Genomic DNA, 19,688 nt, shown 5'->3' on the forward strand with positions numbered 1-19,688 from the left:
GAAAAAGATCCTAAATGATTACGAGAACATATTTTTTAATATATATCTCTTAAACTCATGTATTTGGGTCATGCATTTATGCCCTTAGCTGGTGTTGGAAGAGCTGCCCAAGTATTTGAGGAAATTCCAATGCACTATTGGAAGACTTGGGCTATAGTACTTGATGAGGATAAAATAGAGATTACTCACAATGGGATAAGCTGACGGTTAAAAGTGGACGGATACAACTGAACCCATCAGCCCTCATTTGAAGACTATTGACGGAAGGGATTTGTAGAGAGAAGCACCAGCAAGGCATACTCTAAGGCTGACGGGGTCATGAAGCTGACGGGATAATAAAGCTGAAGGGATCCTAAAGCTGACGGGATTAAGACTGAAGGCATAGGGTAAGCTGACGACATTAGTAAAAGATTGCTTGCTAATCACGGTTGCGTATATAAGGAAATGTCTTGCTCTCCACGTTTTGAGATACCTAAGAGGGATTCCTATATAGAAAGGATCCCGCAAAATACACTCAAGAAGACTCCTATAAGGAAAAGACTTATACTCCAAGGAAAAGAGGTCAACCCCCTACTACTATAAAAACCCAAGCACTCTCACAAATCAAGGTACGCATAATTTACCCTCTCTAACACTCTAGAATTGTGAGAATAGTTCTGACTTGACCTTCGGAGGGTATTTGGCCGGCACCACACTGGTGCTCTCTGTTAGGTCTTTTCTTTTTGCTGTGCAGGTGCTGTTTCGAGCTTGCGAGGGCTGTGTGGCTTACCTGTGATTTTTTCAGCATCATCAGTACTCAAGTTGATTTTCTCATAAGTTTGATGAGGACTATAAGGAACACTTCACTTTCAAATTTTGTGTTCAAGAGGCCCAGACTTCTTTGCGAATGATTAGATTCAATTCAAGAGTTGTTTGCAAACATGTGGTCTTTGAACGGTTTCTAAATGGGTGTCTACAAGAAAACACCTAGGATGAGAGAAATCAAGTGGAAGTGATAACTGACAATGAGACAAATCGAGTAGCGTAGGGAAGAGGTGATTTAGGCTGTGTTTGGTTTGACGATAAATATTTTTTGTTTATAAAATATTTTCAAGTGTTTGGCTACATTCCTAAAAATACTTTGGAAAATATTTTACAGTATTTGGTTACATTCTTGATAATATTATAAAAATATATTTTATACTACTTTCTCACATTTTTTCATTGCCCAAGCATATATATAATAAAAAATTATAAAATTCTAGATTAAAAAAAAAAAAAAAAATTGTATTTAGGGACCAATGGTGTCAGCAGACATTGGTAGTAGTGGTTGGCCACCAAAGACGTTAGTTGGGGGGTGGTGGTTAGGTGGCAAATAGTGGAAAGTGGGGGGTGGATGTCTAATTTATAAGTTTTGAGTGAGGCAGAAAATGGTTGATAGAAAATGAAAGCGTAAACCAATTTACGTCACAAGTGTCTTTATTTTATGGTCAATCAGAAATACTTTTTGTTGACCCACATTTTCCATTACTCCAAATACTTGTAAATACAAAAAAAAATTTCTAGAAATAAATTTTTGTCAAACTAAACACTTCCTTAATGAGATTAGGGGGTGGGAGTGAAAGAAACGGTTGATATATACAGTTTCAATTTATGGTGTTCGCTCCTGATGATTGCACTTAATTATCGGATTAAGACATTAATCAGTTTTTGATGTACACAGGGGATCAAATCTCAGATCTTTTATTCAACAACAAGAGACTTTTCTAGTTGAATTAACTCAAACTCAAAGTTGACACAAATTAGGGGAGAGTGAAAGATGAAAAAACATTTACTTTTTTTTTTTTAGATGCATGTGAGGCTTTAGAAAAACGCTTTTCACCAATAAAAACCTTTTTTTTTTTTTTTGCTGAATTAATGCTTTATAACCAAGCCTTGCATTTTTCGTTAATCTTACTTTCCTAGACTATCAAACATTAGAGAACTTGGAAAAAGTTTTGAAACTCGAACTAGCCAGTCGAACCATGTTAATCAAGGACTGACCACCAATCCGATTTTTAAAACTCACAAAACCGAAAAGACATTTTGGTTGGAAACTGTTCAAGCCACAATCAACCTTCCGATTTTCAAACTTGTTACTAGTTTGCCGATTTCTTTCCCAAAAAAAAAAATTGCTAAAAAATTGTTGTCGAAAATCCAAGCTCTCTTTTTAGCCGGATCTGTTTGTTTGGGGAAAGACTAATGAGACTCCGATATGGATTTGAGATGTTGGATCTGTTTGTTTGGAAAGTGAATGAAAGAAAGTAGAGAGATTGAGGCTGGTCTAGAAGAGAGATGGAGTTACAGTAGTGAGAAACTGAGAATAGTAAAAAAAACAAATAGCGAGGAAAATGGGATAATTGCACCTAATCCAAATCTGGGAAGAGAGTACACGAATGAGAGTTTGTTATGGTTATTTGATCATATTTTAGAGGTTTTAGGAAATTACCCCCAGTGAAATAGTTAGTATTATAGAGAAAATACTAATAGACATATTTGTAACAGTAATTTCTTTAATTAAAGGGATTAAGGAGAACAATTTTTTTTTTTTGGGTATAATTTGATAGTTGGAGACAGGAATTTAAACCTTGTATGTGTTTGTTAGAATTTTTTTTTTTGAGAATTGTTTGTTAGAATTTAAAAACATTAAGAAGTGTTAATTGAGTTACAAGATTTTTAACAAATGACAAACAATTTTGAAGATCTCTCTCTCTCTCTCTCTCTATATATATATATATTTCTTACTCTCTATATTTTCCATTTTGCAACTGGTTTGGGTGTGTTGTGCGGTTTGGAAAACACTCCTATAGATTATCAAAGTAATTAACAACCACAACTCTTATCTTTTGACTTCCTCGTCAATCAAGCAAGTGTAGTGGATAAGTTAAAAATGTGAACAAAAAGATAAAACAAACCCTTAGAAAGAATAAAAACAAAACACAACACAACTTTTAGACTCATGTTGTTTAACTCTCCATTTTGATAATATATATATATATATATATATATATATATAGAGAGAGAGAGAGAGAGAGAGAGAGAGAGAGAGAGAGGTACAATAAGTGTTGTTCCTTAGGTTCTTCATATGCAATTGAAACTTGTTAGGGTCATATTTTCTATGTAATTGGCTAATCTTTTAACAAAACGCATTTTACTTGTAATTTGGTAGATCTAAGTTGAGTTTGATGTATCAAGAAGTATGTTATTCTAACATATCAATTGATATCATTAAAGACATGAAGTTTGATCCAAGAAACAAGTGAAGAAAATTTATTTCATTAAAGCTTGACTCTAGTTGCTATTGAAGATTAATGAAGAAGCTTGATACAAGCTTGACACAAGCTCAATCTATCGAGAATTATAATTTTAGATTTCTCAAATCTGAATTTCGGCCCATGATGACTTGAATGATTAAGGTTTCTCTCTCTACAACCCTAAACATATATAAGGCTTAGGGTTTTGTAACCAAGTGCTTCTTGATCTTCACCGTTTATGAAGTGAAGAACTTTACAGCCAACAACAATCAATCAAGTTGTTGAAGTTAGTCTCTGTGCAAAGGAACTAGTCACAGATTGGAGATTTGTTTAAAGCAAAGAAGCTTACTACAAGATCAAGTTCAATTGGGTATTGAAGTAAATGTTTAATTGTAGGTTGGTATTTTGGAACAAGCCAGGGTAATGAAAAGATTCCTTATACTTGTAATCGCTTGATTATTTATTAGTAAATTTTTGGGAGTGGTGACCTTAAATTCACCCGATGAGGTTTTTACCTTGTGAGATGTTTTCCCTATTTGTCAACAAATTACCATGTTAATTTATTTTCCGCTGCATATTAGTTATTGGTGATTTGTTGGTGCCTCTGGGATTTGCATGTAATTTGATCTAATTAATCAATTTGGGTAATTGAATTAATTAACTGGAGTCAATCTATTTTAACCCAACAAAACTCTTCATTATATATTTGCAACCATCTACAATGAAGATCTTTATTCGAACCATATAAATATGTATATAATATTTGGAAATAGTCTCTTTTCTCTTTTCGGCAAAAAAAAAAAAAAAAACAAAATATAGTCTCCCTTCTCTCTCATATTTGGGTATTGTGATTGCCAAAATACAAAAAAGAATTTCCTCCCTCATCTCTCCTATTTAGGCACTTGCATTGCAACAGTTAATTTTTTTTTCTTCTCTCCTATTCAGCAATGGTATTGCCACAATACAAATTTATTGGGCAGTAGAAATCTCAACAATACTATTGCCAAAATGACTTTTCTCTCTCCTTCCCTTGTCACATCATTTCTATCTTCTCTCTCTTATTTTTTTCTCACAATTTTGGCAACATCATTACCAAAATTCATCTCTCTCCTCAAGCAATTAAATAACTTTGAACATTACACATATCACAAATAAACTCAATTTTTACCAATATTCAGCCAAAAACTCATATTATTATATGAGAAACAGTTGATAAACATAGTAAAATTTATAGTGGACTCCAAAGACTGTATATATATGTATGTGTGTGTGTATATATATATATATATATATATATTTTTTTTTAACACACCAAAAAAACACAAACTAAAACAGGTGGTTGCACAACTTTCATAAAATTTCAGATAAAAAAAAAATCATCTCATTGAGAGTCCATGCACTACTTAAGCAGATTCTTGGAATTCTAACGTGCCAGCTCTAAGATCTCTGGTGACAAGAGACATACTTGGTTCTTGGAGAAAAATTTCTGTTATACCAGCCCCAATTATCCTTCCATCCTGTTTATACACCACAAACATGTAAAAGTTATGCATACAAGTATTGAAAATTGATAGAGCAAAGCTTACACAAACCAACTAATTTTGTTCTCAGTTTCTTTTTGTTCAATCCTTCCGCAAACAACAGTCAGTCATACCAAAGAAACTCTAGAGAAGTTAGAATAAGTCTTTAACTTGTTGAGTCTTGGGTCTCTTGAAAATGAATACTCTCAATTTATTGGAATAATTTGGGCAAACTGTTTGACTACTACAAAACTAATGTAGTGAATGCAATATGCTTTGAAATCTGCTATTTTCAGCATGAAAAAAGCTGGAAGTAGGGTGTGCCGTGAAGACCAATAGCAACTTTATAATGCGACTTAGATGTTTTGTCATTTGTGTTCCTAGTTTCAAATGCATAGATTCTTTGAAAATGAGCGTGTATGTAGGAACTTTCCTTGTATTTCTATGTTTCAAGATGGCCTATTAGACCCCACCACGGGCTGCACAAACACCATTTACCAATTACCAGACCAGCAGACCTTAAGAGTTAAGAATATCAAATACCATAAAAGTCAAATATTAAGTTGAAGGCGAAGCAAGTCCCTTTTTTTGGGTATTCTTTCATAAGATAAATATTGTTCTTAATATTCTTGGGTGAAAAACAATTAGTAAATGATGCATAGAAGGGTAGTGACATTGATCCACAAGACTAGGATCAGGAACTCATGCTTCACCAATAACTAACAGCAAACAGCTAACTTCTTCCCGGCACAAAAAGTAAAGACAAAGTGATGCCTTCAGTAACCAGAGAAGAAAAGACTAAAAGCAGATCTTTGCAGGCCAGGCACAACAAAATTAATTGAAGTACAACTCAATTTCTATATATTAGTGGATAAGACATATCACTACATAGCAGAAAGAGTTACCTTTGGAGAATTTGCAATCAAAGTATCATCATAACTAGACTCTTCCATCACTTGATTTCGTATGCGAAGGTGACAATGTATAATCTGAAACTGCTCATATATATCATTCACCAGCTCTCTCCTTTCTTCCAGAGCCTCCAAGATATCTTGTTTCATAGTCTTAGTTTCTTCTTCAAGGATTTTCAGTCGGCCATTAAGGTGTTCAACGACACCAGCCTGCAAGATTCCCTTCCCCTTGCAAGAACTATTATTGCAAACCTTTCCTCCTGAACAACTCACTGGCTTCACAATTTTCTTTGAATCTGAAGCCTTTGAATCTGTTAACAGTTTTATATCACTTGAACTATTCATTTCAAACTTGAGTTGTTTTTCCTTTCCCGTCATTGCATCTGCCTTAACACACAGCTTGTCAAACTTCTTGATGAAATCCCACAAGATTTCATTTCCGGATCTGTATGCATCATTAGTGTTATGCTTACTCTTACCCTTACTCACTGTCATGAAATTCTTAAATCTTGAAAGATCCACTGACGAAGAAATTTCTAACACAAGTGAGGTGATATCCATTTCACCTACACAAAGTATATGTTTTTGTGAGTACATATTTTGTTTTTTTACTGAAGTTTGCATTACATTAAAATACCATTGTCTATCGGATGTAAAGAAATAAATAATAATAATAATTACATATAACAATATCTTCTATCCTACTCTAAGTATTCCACTTTATACTCTATTAATATTAATCTATGAATACAAATCTTGTCTACCTTTTTCTGTATTCTACTTTATATTTCACCAATCATAGTATGCTTTGTATTCATTTAACTTCCCTTATAAAATAATCAAAATTTAAAATAGAAAATTAATCAAACAAACGACATACCATAATTAGTGGAACATAAAATAGAATACAAAAAGTGGTATAGAGGATTTGTATTCACAATCTATCATAAATACTTATTTTCTCTTATAAAGTAACCAAAGTTTAAAATGAAATTTAAAAAGAAAAAAGAAAAAAGAAAAGAGAAAAAAACTGTAATTGGCAGATTGTAAGTGGAACACTAAAAATGGTATCTTAAATGAGCATACATATTTTTCATGAATGCAACCAAGAGTAGCAAAACTTCCTTCTTTTTTGGAGCAAATATAGAGTACAAATTACAAAAAGAATATTATTGTAACATTTAGTCTTTTATCAATGAACAATTTAGCTACCTATAAGTTTTTCTTCAAAGAGTGCATATAAGTTTAAAGAAGGTGTATAAATATAATATTCATAGATGGAAACTAAGAAAGTTGGTTGTCGAAGATGCTAAAGATAGTGAATGATAGTTGCTTGCCTGACAAAGTTGCAGTGTTCAAAAACACTCACTTACTGATGGGAACTCCCTTAAAGATATTCCACTCTTTGCTTTTCTTGTAAGACAGAGGAGGGGTTATGGCAAAGGATGTGTTGCACTTTACAAAGGCAGGGAAAGATAAAGCAGGGGGGTTTCTTTGTCTAGGTGTGTGTGCATATGCATAATTATTCAATAGAGAGAGAGAGAGAGAGAGAGAGAGAGAGAGAGAGAGAGAGAGAGAGAGAGAGAGAGGGAGAGGAAATTGCTGAGAACTTACAATGACAATGTCTTTACATGTATAAATTTGGCCATATTATGTGATTGGTAGGCTGTTTCAGCTTAATTTAACAGCAAGTTAAGAAGAGTCGGTTCTAGGTAGAATAGATAGGATATGCAGTTAGAGCATCTCCAGTAGATTCTCCAAATTTTTGTACTATTTTGGAGAATGAATAATGACATTTAGCTTTTACCTACCAACTTTTTCAAATGCACTTCTAACAGATTCTCTATCTCATTTAAATATTATTTCTTCATTCATTATTTATTCTTTTTTTAACAACTATATTTTTCAATGAGAAGTGTTATGTTCACAACATTTTACATAATACTTTCACAACAAAATTTATGTGGAAAGTTGTTACTAATTTTAATTTGAACTCATTACTGAAATTATTTTTTTACTCGTCAATATTAACTAATAACAATCTGTTGCTTAAAATTTATTGTGAAAATATTATAAAAATATTGTGGTAGTATTTCCATTCTTTCATCCATATGTTTCCTTTTTTTTTTTTTTCTCTTGTTTTTTATGCACCACACACGTATACCCATACATCTCATCCTCTCTCTCTCTCTTTTTTTTTTTTTTTTTTTCACTTCCAAAACCTCCCTCTCTATTTCTTTCTCCAGCTCTCTCCTTTTCAACTCTTTTTCTTTTCTTTTTCTACCATTATCTTCAAACACACACAAACACGCATGGAGAGAAAGGAGAAATCGCCCTTACTCCACCACACCGCTACCGCTGCTCCTCCTCCTCACCACTGATGCTCCACCACACACATACGTCTCTATTTTTTTTTCTTAATCTTTTATTGTTGTTCTATTTTTTTTTTCCTTCTGTTCTTGATCTGTTGTTGTTTTGATTTTAGATTTGTTGTTTAAATTAAATCAATTTTTTATGAGAGCAAGAATTGTTTTGTAAGAGCAAGAATTATTCTGGGAGAAGAAACAAATCAAAGAAGAAAGAGAAAGAAGTGATAAAATATTAAGTGTTGGAATTTTTTAATGAAAAAAAAAAATCAGTTGCTAATCTACAGTAGCCCATCAGACTTGATGGGCTACTATTCATTAGCCAAAAAAATTCTAGGTATACCAAACCTGTTGGAGCATGATCAGTGCACAAATTCTCCAAATTTTAGCTAACAAACCCGAATACCAAACCTGTTGGAGATGCTCTTAGCAGCTTTCCATTTGGGTCACTGTTGGTTTTAGTAGGCAATTTTTGGCTCCATTATGCTGAGGCTCTGGCCATTTTGTTTGAAATTTGAAACTGTTCCAAGACTAGAAAGTAGAAACCCCAACCTTTAAACAAAAGTTAGCACTTTGTTCTTTATTTTACTGAGAAACAAAATTTACACATACCACAAGTGATACGTTCTTATAATCATTCCTTTTTTATTTTTTTATTTTTGGCTGAATATTTCATTTCTTGGTAGAAAAACTTTTTCCCAAGAGAGGAATAATTTCAAATGACACTTGGGCATGTAAGATAAAAGTTAACGGGAATGGACGGAATAACAGAAAGTCTTAACATTTTCAATACTTGAGAGGAATAAGAAATAAATATGATTATATAACATAAAAAAGTAACGTAAGGCACGCTAAAGGCCAGCTTCATAATGTTACATAACACTTGAGAGTCATACACGGCTATAAACAGCTTGAATTCATTGACGAGATTCTTCAGGCAGAGGAACCACCTTTTGGAAGTGTACCGTCCTTTTAGGCAATGATCCATTTTCCTCATCATCATCAAATTCCAGTAAATAACTGCCCAACCAAATCATGAAATATGTATTATTGACAACATAATATAAAGATCTTAAAGCAAAATATCCTCATTTGGAAGCACATGGCAGTGTCATCATTCTTCTACATCTTCCTTATATGAAGAAATTACTTTGCTAGATAAATTAAGCTTATTTGTTTCCTTAAAAAAAATGTTAGAATCCTTTTTTTTTTTTGGTTATATGTTTATCATTTCAGTGACTAATGAAATCAAATTACATTAGAATCCATAATCTACCCTGAAGAGAAACTAATAAAACAAATTGAGGTTATCGATTTTACTAATGAAATCAAATTACATAAGAAGCTATGGCAAAATTGACAGTGCACTCTTTCCAAAAATTATAGACAGTGAGAATTAAAAGACAAAGAATGATATACTTACTCATCCGTCTTCCTCTGAAAATATTTTGGAACAATTGATAGAAGGCCACAATATGCAAAATTACAACAAGTAGTTAGATTCATGCAAAACTCACAGGCATTTTCAAAAGGAAGTATAAGAATCTATAGAATATTGGAATTCAAAGGAAATGAATAATAACTTCTGCTCAAGTAAAAAAATTAGATAGAATTGTCACCTTGCGATGGCCATTAACAACAGTTGCCTTATAAAGTGCAGTTGTTCCTGGATAGACAGCCAAAACCTGACTTCCAGTAGGGAAATCTTGTACATTACTAAGATCATTTCTCTTGGGGAAAGGAATAATTCTTGACATGGGCAGCTTGTACTTCCTAAGAACAGCAAGGAAAAAGGAATGTCACTCTCAGATGAAAATAGTTCAATTACATAGAGAAGTAAAATATATACATAAACCATATTATTCCTCTAAGCATTTAACAGTAGGACAACCGGCACTCATCATTAAGCCAAAGAAAAAAAATGGTGGAGAAAAGACAACACTCAGCATCTCTGGGCCAATCCAGCTCATCAGGAACCATGTAAGTTCTAGTCTTCTAGTCATAACCCTGAAAGACTTATCCACATTCTTTAAATATATCTAAAATAGAAAGTTCTATCCAGCAAGTATCAACAATTTTTTGTCTCTTCATACAAAACTGACCTGCTGAAAGACCAATATTAAATCAGGCCAAAGAGAAAAGAATAAAGAAAAGCAATTTTAACACTATAGGGCATAAGTCACAAAGGAGCATCAAGGAGGAGAAAGAACAAAAGGTGGCGTTTTTTGAGGGGGGGGGGGGGGGGGGAGTCCAAACAATGGAAAAGCTTCTTTTTTTTTTCTTTTTCTTTTCTATCTCTTCCTGTTTTTCCCTTGGCGAAAAGATGCAGTCAAAAGTCATACAACCCTTAGGAATAGTATTATGTCGAATTAAGTTAAATCTCGATGTAGTTTGATGCCAGTAGAAATTATTAGTAAGCTAATAAATCCCAGATCACTCTATAACCTAAAACCATTAAAATATAATAGAGTTCTCAATGCAAGTCAAGTAGCACACATAGTTAAGCCAAGTAATTAATAATTAAACAAAATTATGGAAATAGAAAGATAACATAGAAGTATCTAAATAGAATTTTAAATTGGGCAATCAAATTAGAGTCAATAAAAGAAAGCTACCTTTGGCCACCACCCTCATCATCATCACCTGGTTCCTCGTCTAGGACTTCAAATCTGCACATTTGCTTCTTCATAAGCAAGGAGGAATAAAGTAATTTCTGAAGGGAAAAAAAAATACCTAGAGTAGTGATGCAAGCAGCACAACCATAATAATTTTAGATTTTATTATTTCAGAATTTCTCTTATTTGAGAGACCGTGTTTAAGATTTGAATTTTAAATTTGGGCTTTAAAGTAGTGATGCAGGCAGCACAATCAAAATTATTTTAGTGTTCATTATTTAATATATTTTTCTTATTTAAGATACCATATTTCTTTTTCAAATTTTGAAGTAGATTTCTTATTAACTTTTGAATTTGGGCTTTAATGTTGTTGAGGATTTTAAAGAATGTAATTGAGGCTTGATGTAATCCTTGAAACCCATTAAAAAGAGACTCCAAGAATAGTTTGAAGCCTAGGGTTTTCTGTTTTTGTTTTCCATTTTCTATATTACCCGTTCTGCAACAAGAAAAATTCTTCTACCCCTTTGTTCCATCACTAATTACTGGCAACACAAGATAAATGCAGTAACTTCTGTCTATGGTAAAAATATAGCAACCAGCTCACAAACAGTTTGATACTTTGATGTTATCTCCACAACAAGCTCATTCAAATTTGTATATTAATCCATTCTAGACTAACCCTTATGGTTTCATTCCTCAACAACTCATCTACAAGCATTCAAGGGCTACTTAGGCACGTGAATATGAAGCATATAACATCTCTGAGTTAGACAGTTATATTCATATGGCATGTGTTTTAATGGGTATACATTGCACCTAATCATTAGAAAAGTTACATCTACACCATGCCATAATTCATTTCAAAATAATTTCATAGCTTAAGCTTCAATTTGACCTTGAGCCAGGCATTTATCACTAGGCAATTGAATTGGGGCCATAATCAAACTTGATAGATAAATGGGAAAGTCATAACATGAGCTTGGCTCTTTTCTTCTTTTTTTCTTTCTTGAGCTAGCCTGAAGCTCAAACAACACAATTATAATTTGATAAGCCAGCTCAAATAGGTCAATCAGTTATCATGATGATCTTGAAGAAGGGCTTTAATTTGTCAAAAAAGTTAAAATCATGACATGGTGATGTCCTATTTACAGGAACTGAACTTACTCTCTTGTCTCCTTATCAAAATGCAGAACTTTTACAACGAACCACTCATCCTTATCAGCCTCATCTAGTCTGACTCTAGCTGCTACCTGGAATAACAGTTCACATTAATAAAACTGAACTGCACAAAATATCATCCAAGTGAAAGAACTTGTTTGCCGAAAGAATTAATTAGTTGGATGTGCTAACTCTAATGAAATCATGCATGATTAAAAAATATATCATGATATATGCATACCTGTTCTCCCTTTAAATTAGCACAAGCCTCTAGTTGACTTCGCACATTATTCGAAATCCTTGAAATATCTGAATCAGTCTTCATTCTTTTCCTTTTCGGATCATTGCCTTCTGTAATTTATGAATTGTCAGCCAAATGAACAAAGTATATAATTTCCATAACAACAAGACAAGCATCTCGTTGGAATCAGCCACTAAAACGCATTTTATTGGCTTCATTTTTTATATTCACTAGCAAAGCTGTACGAGTTGATGAAACTTAAATGCTAATTTATGTGCCCTTCTAAAATTATTTGTGAGAAGTTCCTCGCTCATCCTAACAAAAATTCAATGTCATCCACCAAAAATTGATAGCATGCCATGTCCTTTGATGCTGCTATCTATCACAATGAATTCGCTATAGCTAACACAATCGAGGATTAGCAACAGGATTCAAGAGTAATGTTGAGAACTGAAAAACATGCTTCAATCAACTAAGCAAAAGATCTGAGTTATTAGCTCATCATGAAATGCTCAGCATTAAATTTAAGAGTGCTGTTTAAGATGGCTATAGCTTGAAGTTCTTGGTATTTAATTCTCTTTAGAGAACTAAATAGAAATCTAAAGACTACATGTAATGAAAACACCATAACCTTTTTATTAAATGTACAAGTATGCATGAAAATAGTTAAGTTCCTCAACTAAATCAAGAGAATTTCAATATGATACAGACACGGATTCTTTTATCTCAACAATATATTTGGCATATGTGCCTATCTACACTCCAATTTCTTCCCGTCAAGTCCAAATGCATAACTTCACATGACTAGTAGAATATGTATTGGAAAGTAACAATATATAATAAAAATAAATAAAACCCTAAAAACTTAAAACATGAAAGCTTGATTAAAAGGTTACAGATTCATGCCTCCTTATGGATAGTAGAATATGCATTACGAGGTAAATTAAAAACAAACCTAGGCTAGGAACATTTATAAGATGGTTATTATTTTGAAAACAATTTATGTGTATATACACACACACATATATATAAAAGCTTTTTATAACTGAAAACCTAAAAAAGGAAAGATTAATCAAAAGGTTACAGCATTCACTAATGTTCCCATAATATCTTATAGCTCAAAGATTCTAGCACAAACCTAGCCTTCTTCTTAATTGTCCTGGAGGCCCAGAAGGAACCAGATGATCAAGTTGATTTAACAACATGCTGGAAATGCTGCAGCCAAGTACAATAATGAGAATTATATAAGGTGCAAAACATGTTTCTGAATTTTTTTTTTTTTTTTTTTTTTTTTTTTAAGTAGAAAATATCAATATCATAAAAGCTGTAGAATGGACATACGTTATTTCACTCTCTGACAGGTCTTTCGCAAGAGTATACAAAACTTTCAACCTAGATAATGAATTATCTCCAGGCTTCTCAACCACCTCAGGAGCTGCACCAACATACAAAGAAAGATATAAAAACTAGCTACAGAAGAAAACAGAACTAGATTGTAATCAAGGAAGAATATTGGATCACATATAGTAGTGTACTGCTGGAGACATTGAGATGGTAGTGGTGGAATTCAGTTGCATGGTTGCCAACAATAATAGTGATGTTGGAATAGGTAAATGGTTGAACTTGAGATGATAATAGTGGTGTATGGGGCCAAGATAATAGTAGCAGTGGGTTAGTGATGGTGGCAACAATGGTCTTAAGGGCTAGCAAAAAGATGGTGGAAAGGTTGTTCTAAACTAGAAGTGGAGTAATTGTGTAATAGTTAAGACAGCAGTGACTACAGTGAGAGACAATTATAGTGGTGGCAGTGCTGTTGTCAATTCGCTGCTTTAGGTAAATAATTAACAAGAATCATCATAAATTAAAGTATATAAGTTATGTTAGCTTATTGTTATAATTTATGGAGTTAGATTGGCATCAAACAACCATTTAGTTAGCGGAGGGACTTGGGCAATGCTTGCTTGGATGGAAGGCAGGGAGGGAAAAAGGTGGGTAATGGAAAAGGGAAGGAGAAAAGTGGCTATTCTTTGTGTAATCGGGTGAAGGGGAAGAAGGATGGCAGATTGCATGAAGCCCCTCCCTCCAGGGCCCTCCATTTTCTATCCTCCCAACTTGGAGACAAGGGAAGAACAGACAAGAAAAAGAGTCTGTTTCAGTTGTTAATAACTTTGGAACCAATCACATAAGTTCCTCCAATTCCAATTTTTCCAAGAAAGCCAAACACTTTAAAGGAAGGTACTTCCCTTCCCTTCACCATCTTGCAATCAAACATAGTCAGCAGCAGCTATGAGTTGGGAGATGAGTAACAACATTAGTATGAAAAAATTATCATAATATGCTTAATAAAGTAAGTTCGCGATGTTTGTTAAGAATCTTTTATAGAATTTAATTTTACGGACTTTTATACACAGTTACAGATAAAGGCTAGAGCGCTTCTAGGAAGAAGATTTTTTAGTTGATTGAAGCCTCCATGCTTTATGTCATAGTTCTCTTTAGCTTATTTTAATTAAATAAATTCAGATCCAAAGAAATATTTACATATTCCACAAATATTATCCAAAATCTCTGATGATACCAACACATAGATGCACTGTCGTAACAATTTGTTATGCACATCTTATTTCTGAAATTTTGAGTAATATGTATACACATATTCCTCTCCACATTTCTCAAAAGTAACAAAGCAAATTGTGAAGTTTTCCAGATTAAATATTCCCAAACACATCCTATCTAACTCCCAGCATAGAAGATGATGTCACTTTTTCCTCATGTGACGTATCATACAATATTGACACTTATACTTTTATCTTCGACAGTTAGAAATGAATAATTTCAATCTATAAATTTGTTTAGTATGACTCTACTTTGCCAACTTGAATACATTTTACACATAGAAAAGTCTACAAAAGTTATAGAAAGTTTGATCTACCTAGCACAGTTAATCTATATTGTGTCCCCCCTACACTTCTTTCCTTTCTTTTGAGCTGTATCTATGCCATGTCTCAATTTCCTACATCAACCAATTCAACTAGAGTACCAAACTCATACAGCTTATCTTAATTACTCAGGGTTGGCTGCATGCCACCATTTAGCTTTATTTAGAACCATATAACCTCTTACAATAAACCACGTGAGCTGGGTTCAAAACGTCATGAGACAGTTCGGTCCATCTCCAGCGTGGGTGTTAGAGCATTGAGAGGACCTTTCCCTAGTATGAGAGGACTGGGAAGGACACACCTCTGGTGTACTAGTTATCATGCCCACAGTAAACGGTGAGCAGCCAAGTGCAAAGTGGATAACTGCTGAAAGCATCTGAGAAGTAGGCTTACATTGGCAACATCATGGGAAGTGTTGTTTTCATAGGTATTGTCCGTACAATTGAAGTATAATATAAGACACATACAAATGCATGACAAAGAAGCTAATTTGTAAGAATTAATAGGAACCAAGCGAAGGTGTGGACACAAGATATAGGGCCTCTGATTGTGTAGACCTATAGGCATAGGTGTAAAAAGAAGATGGACCAACCTGTGGTTTCACAGACGGAGCCTACTACTAATTGGACCTACAGACCTAATCCCAGTCATTTAATAATTATGATTTCTTTTATGTAATTTGATGTTTTCTATTCCTATTTGATTTAGGAGGTTAAGTTCTTTTCTTGCAAGTAAAGTAAAGTTATTTTTTATTCCTACCGGGATAATAAGTTTGTTACTCTATTTAAATAATCCAAGGCTTCAGTTTTGTTTTACAACTTGACCAATTGATAAAATTTATCTTGGAATTTTATAATGGTTTGGTGTTAACTCCAGCCAACCCTAGATACTAACTCCTAGAGGTTTGCTCTCTCATACTTGGAGCTGACTCCTAGGTTATCTATCTTTTTATTTTTTGGTGGTTTTTTCCTTTGTCAAATACTTGACTATTACACAAGTTGAAACTGGCATAGGATTTAGCCATTTACAGATATCCCCAAACAATTTATCTTCATTCTATTTTTTAAATTGATGTACTTTCTGGCTCTATTCCTAAACTGAATCAACGGCATGACTTTATTTTTCTTCTCTTTTTTCCATTCAATATTCATTTTTTATAGGTAATAAAAAATTTATTTAAAAAAGGGACTGCTTCATACAAAAACAGGCATGAATGATGAATTGCCTAAAGAATTTCTTATCCAAAAAAAAAAGAAAAAAAAGAATTGCCTAAAGAATTACAAAAAAAATACAAAATTCTATATACAAAGAGATAAAGACTCAATAAACATAGGAATTTAATCTTTATTTGTGAGTCCCAAGCATGCGCCCAATCAAACAAAGTACCAACAATAAGCTAAGATCTGATCCGCCGTATACTCCAAATCCTCAAACGTTCGCTTATTCCGCTCATGCCTATCCAATATGCATATAAGACAACTACCCAATTATTTGACATAAACTTTCCAAAGTTGGCATAGGATGGTTCTGTTTAGAATTCAGGTGAGAAAAAGGAAATTACTAGATTGCTCAAGAGATTAGATTCCTAACTAAGCATTTTTAAACTTTTCTATTACTCTCCTTCGTTCTTTAACAGATCCAAATGGATGCTTACGGAGAAATTATTGCTTCTACATGTACCCATTTATCTTAAGGTCGAGTTGACGTGCATAGATATTTTATTATAATGTTGTACATTACCCTTCCTAACCTAACATAAATAGGTTAAGACTAGTAATACATAAATAGGTTGAGACTAGTAATAAAAGGTAACATATGATGATATAAGTACAATGATATCAATTTTTTTTTTTTTTATGACATGGATTCTCACAAAGGCAGTGCCCTTTGGACCCACCCCTTTGGAGTAAACTATGGATACACAACACCACCAACCAGATACAATGATATCATTTATGACAAAGTAATACATCGCTGAAGATAATCATAAGAGGTTCATGTGAAAAGGTGCATCAGTCATTATATGAAATATTGACTGTATACATGCAAATAATCATCAGAGGATCTAACTAGCTGTCTTGCCTTGATGATATATTCTCGATACAACCGATATCCCTATCAAGCATACTCAATAACACAATGACCCCTCTTGTCGTCTTAAATCTACGTTGATTTATCACTTAAGGAAACCCAACAAAGTTAAGCTTCTATAACCCGTAAAGTTAATTTTCTATGAACTCTAATACTCCAAATTAGGCACCTCCACAGTCTTAGAACAAAGCTCAAACTATTAAGTTAAACAACAAAATTTAGCTGAAGTGGAGAGCTCCTCATTGATCACGACCCAGTGACCAATTCCAGGTCCACAATATACACATTTTAAACCCATGATTAAATAATTTCCATCTTGGCTTTCCCAAAAATGAAAACCCAGACAGTAATTTAAACTTTCTCACACTCTCAAATTGATAAAAACCACCCAAACCATCCCTTCATAACATATCCACATTCAATGACACTAAAACCAATTGTCAGCAAAGCTCATGATCAGAAACAAAACCCAGCTAGCATAACTCAAATAGCAGCTAATTTCAACCAAACCCATCTCCAAAAACACAAACTTTAAACATTCAAACACATAAATATAAAAAATCTAAACAAGAACACAAACATTAACTACATTAACACATACCCATTAATCCAAGGTACCAAAAGATAAAGACCGAACCTCAAGTTTCAAATTTTATTTTAATTTTTTTTTTTTAATTTGGATCAATGAGTTAAAAGAAGAAATCTCACTGGCTTGGAGCTTCTTGTGCATCTTGTTGATCTCGACAAGCACCTCCTCCTGTTCTTTCCTTATCCGATCGAGCTCCTTTGAGTTCTCCAAGATTCCAGAAACCTCCGGAGACGACATCGCTTCTTTTCGACAAGTTTGAGAATTTTTAGAACAACAACTTCAGTTGCATCATCTCCAAAGCTCTTCACCTGAAAGTTGAATCCCAAAATAAATAAATAAAAAATAAAAACTAAAAGTACATGTATTACAGACAATTACAGTATTATAGTTGCTGTACTAAATTGGGGTTTGGGAATTAATACTAAGGCAAGGAAAATTTCATATATATTATGAATTTTATCAATAAGATAACAACTTACAAAATTTTGAAAATTCCCATGAAGTAATTGACAATAAAACAGAACAGAAGTGCTTCAAAGTCGGTGCCACCACAACCTCAATGATGACTATGAGGTTGTCTTCATCACCTGGTAGTAAAGAGAGAGTGTGTGTGGACACAATGCGAGAGCAAAGACAGAAAATGGGTGAGAAGGTGATTGATGTAAAAGAGATGATGATAATAACTTCTTTTAATGGTGTGTTTCTTGTAACTTCTGTTTTGTTGCCACGTGTGATATTGTGATTGCCTTGCGTTTTCTTTTCTCTTTTCCTTTTTTGGGGGCTTTGTGTTTTGTTTTTTTCTTTGTTGGTCAATGGGTTTCCCACTAGTATTTGGCCATTGGGAGAATGTTTGATGGCCGGTTTGGTATATGTGTTTAAAAACTGAAAATTGTTATTTGAAAATTTTTATGGAAATACGTGTGGGTAAAAAAGTGTATAAAAATGCGTAAAATGTTGTTTAAAAATTGAAAATTGTTGTTTGAAAACACAAACCAAACACCCCCTGAATTTCGTGTATTTCGATGAAATTGAAAAATGATTGTTGATGGTATAGTAGATAAATGTAAAAATTAATTGAAATAGTGTAGTAGAGTCCATTGATAGTGCCAAAAAATGCAATGAGCCTATGAATTGATGATAGTGTCAAAAAATGTAATGAGCTTATGAATAGTAGAAAAAATAAGTTGAATAGTGAAATAATTTTTATTTATAATACTAATCCAAATGCACACTTAGAGGTTCGTTTGGTATGTGTATTTAAACAACAGTTTTAAGTTTTTTTGAAAATTTGTATGTGTGAAAAAATATATAAAAATACGTGTAATGTTGTTTAAAAACTGAAAACATGTGTTTAAACTTGCGTACCAAACAATCCTAGATGTCTATTTTGGTTTTGGACATAAAATATGCCCTATGTTTAAGTTTAAGTGTCACTTTAATAACTGCCTCCAGCCCATAGGAAAAGCAAAAGGCTTTCTCATTTCCAAAATCACAGGCGGAGATCACAAGTGGAGAGGAGGGAAGGGATTCAAAATTAAATTATTAAATTTTTTTATATAATAATAAAATTATTACGCTTTGAGAGTAAAAGGAAAGAAAGTTTGAGGAAATATTAAGCTTAAAAGAGTTTGGAGCATAATAATAAATTATTCCCATGTTTCTTTTTTTTTAATTTGATAAAAGAGAAAAAAATTTTCCCATGTTGATAATAAACTACTTCCCTGTTTTTTATGTTAAAAGAAGAAATTATTATAAAATCCTAGTTGAGTTTAGTAGAAGGTGAATTTCAACTCAAGCTTTTCCATTTCAGAGTGGAGGGCAGGGTTTTTGTTCTTATATTTTTAAAATGAGAATTTATTCCTTTGAATCGTCTCTTAATATTGCTTTCCAGACTAAAATCCTAATTCGACCACTATTATCATTATAAATATATTTTTAATTTGATTTTTTTTGGCAAATTAAAACTAGTTAAAACTCATTGCTTTATAA

At 33.1% G+C, this 19,688-nt stretch overlaps 2 protein-coding genes across 4 annotated transcripts; both read right to left on the reverse strand.

Annotated features, from left to right (window-relative positions):
• Nucleotides 1–4,568: 4,568 nt before the first annotated feature.
• LOC115989303 lies at nucleotides 4,569–7,258 on the reverse strand. Of its 2 annotated transcripts, none has more exons than XM_031112977.1 (3): nucleotides 7,041–7,258; nucleotides 5,698–6,269; nucleotides 4,569–4,789 (listed from the first exon to the last, which is right to left on the reverse strand). In XM_031112977.1, exons 2-3 carry the CDS (start codon nucleotides 6,262–6,264, stop codon nucleotides 4,676–4,678), a joined length of 681 nt encoding a protein of 226 aa, XP_030968837.1. In that variant the 5' UTR covers nucleotides 6,265–6,269; nucleotides 7,041–7,258; the 3' UTR covers nucleotides 4,569–4,675. The 2 variants fall into 2 exon arrangements, with proteins under 2 accessions (XP_030968837.1, XP_030968838.1); XM_031112978.1 differs by lacking the exon at nucleotides 7,041–7,258 and adding an exon at nucleotides 6,790–7,032.
• Nucleotides 7,259–8,804: 1,546 nt separating this feature from the next.
• Nucleotides 8,805–18,375, reverse strand: LOC115992954 (SAGA-associated factor 29 homolog A-like). Of its 2 annotated transcripts, none has more exons than XM_031117203.1 (10): nucleotides 18,179–18,375; nucleotides 17,819–18,007; nucleotides 13,425–13,518; nucleotides 13,222–13,298; nucleotides 12,084–12,190; nucleotides 11,849–11,934; nucleotides 10,685–10,738; nucleotides 9,689–9,842; nucleotides 9,493–9,506; nucleotides 8,805–9,089 (listed from the first exon to the last, which is right to left on the reverse strand). In XM_031117203.1, the coding sequence occupies exons 2-10, from the start codon at nucleotides 17,934–17,936 to the stop codon at nucleotides 8,987–8,989; spliced, it is 807 nt and encodes a 268-aa protein (XP_030973063.1). In that variant the 5' UTR covers nucleotides 17,937–18,007; nucleotides 18,179–18,375; the 3' UTR covers nucleotides 8,805–8,986. The 2 variants fall into 2 exon arrangements, with proteins under 2 accessions (XP_030973063.1, XP_030973062.1); XM_031117202.1 differs by having other exon boundaries at nucleotides 12,084–12,193; nucleotides 18,179–18,373.
• Between the last annotated feature and the right edge of the window lie 1,313 nt (nucleotides 18,376–19,688).

The sequence above is a fragment of the Quercus lobata genome, chromosome 5, assembly GCF_001633185.2.
Source record: "Quercus lobata isolate SW786 chromosome 5, ValleyOak3.0 Primary Assembly, whole genome shotgun sequence".
Lineage (NCBI taxonomy): Eukaryota > Viridiplantae > Streptophyta > Magnoliopsida > Fagales > Fagaceae > Quercus > Quercus lobata.

Bases quoted from the DNA above. Each gene is read 5' to 3' on its own strand.
- LOC115989303 (XM_031112977.1), bottom strand. From the start codon at position 6,264: ATGGATATCACCTCACTTGTGTTAGAAATTTCTTCGTCAGTGGATCTT. The intron at 4,790-5,697 runs GTAACTCTTTCT...GTGTATAAACAG, and splicing joins TGATTGCAAATTCTCCAAAG to GATGGAAGGATAATTGGGGC.
- LOC115992954 (XM_031117202.1), bottom strand. From the start codon at position 17,936: ATGTCGTCTCCGGAGGTTTCTGGAATCTTGGAGAACTCAAAGGAGCTC. The intron at 11,935-12,083 runs GTATGCATATAT...CTGTTATTCCAG, and splicing joins CTAATTTAAAGGGAGAACAG to GTAGCAGCTAGAGTCAGACT. The intron at 9,843-10,684 runs GTAGCTTTCTTT...TGCTGTTCTTAG, and splicing joins GATGAGGGTGGTGGCCAAAG to GAAGTACAAGCTGCCCATGT.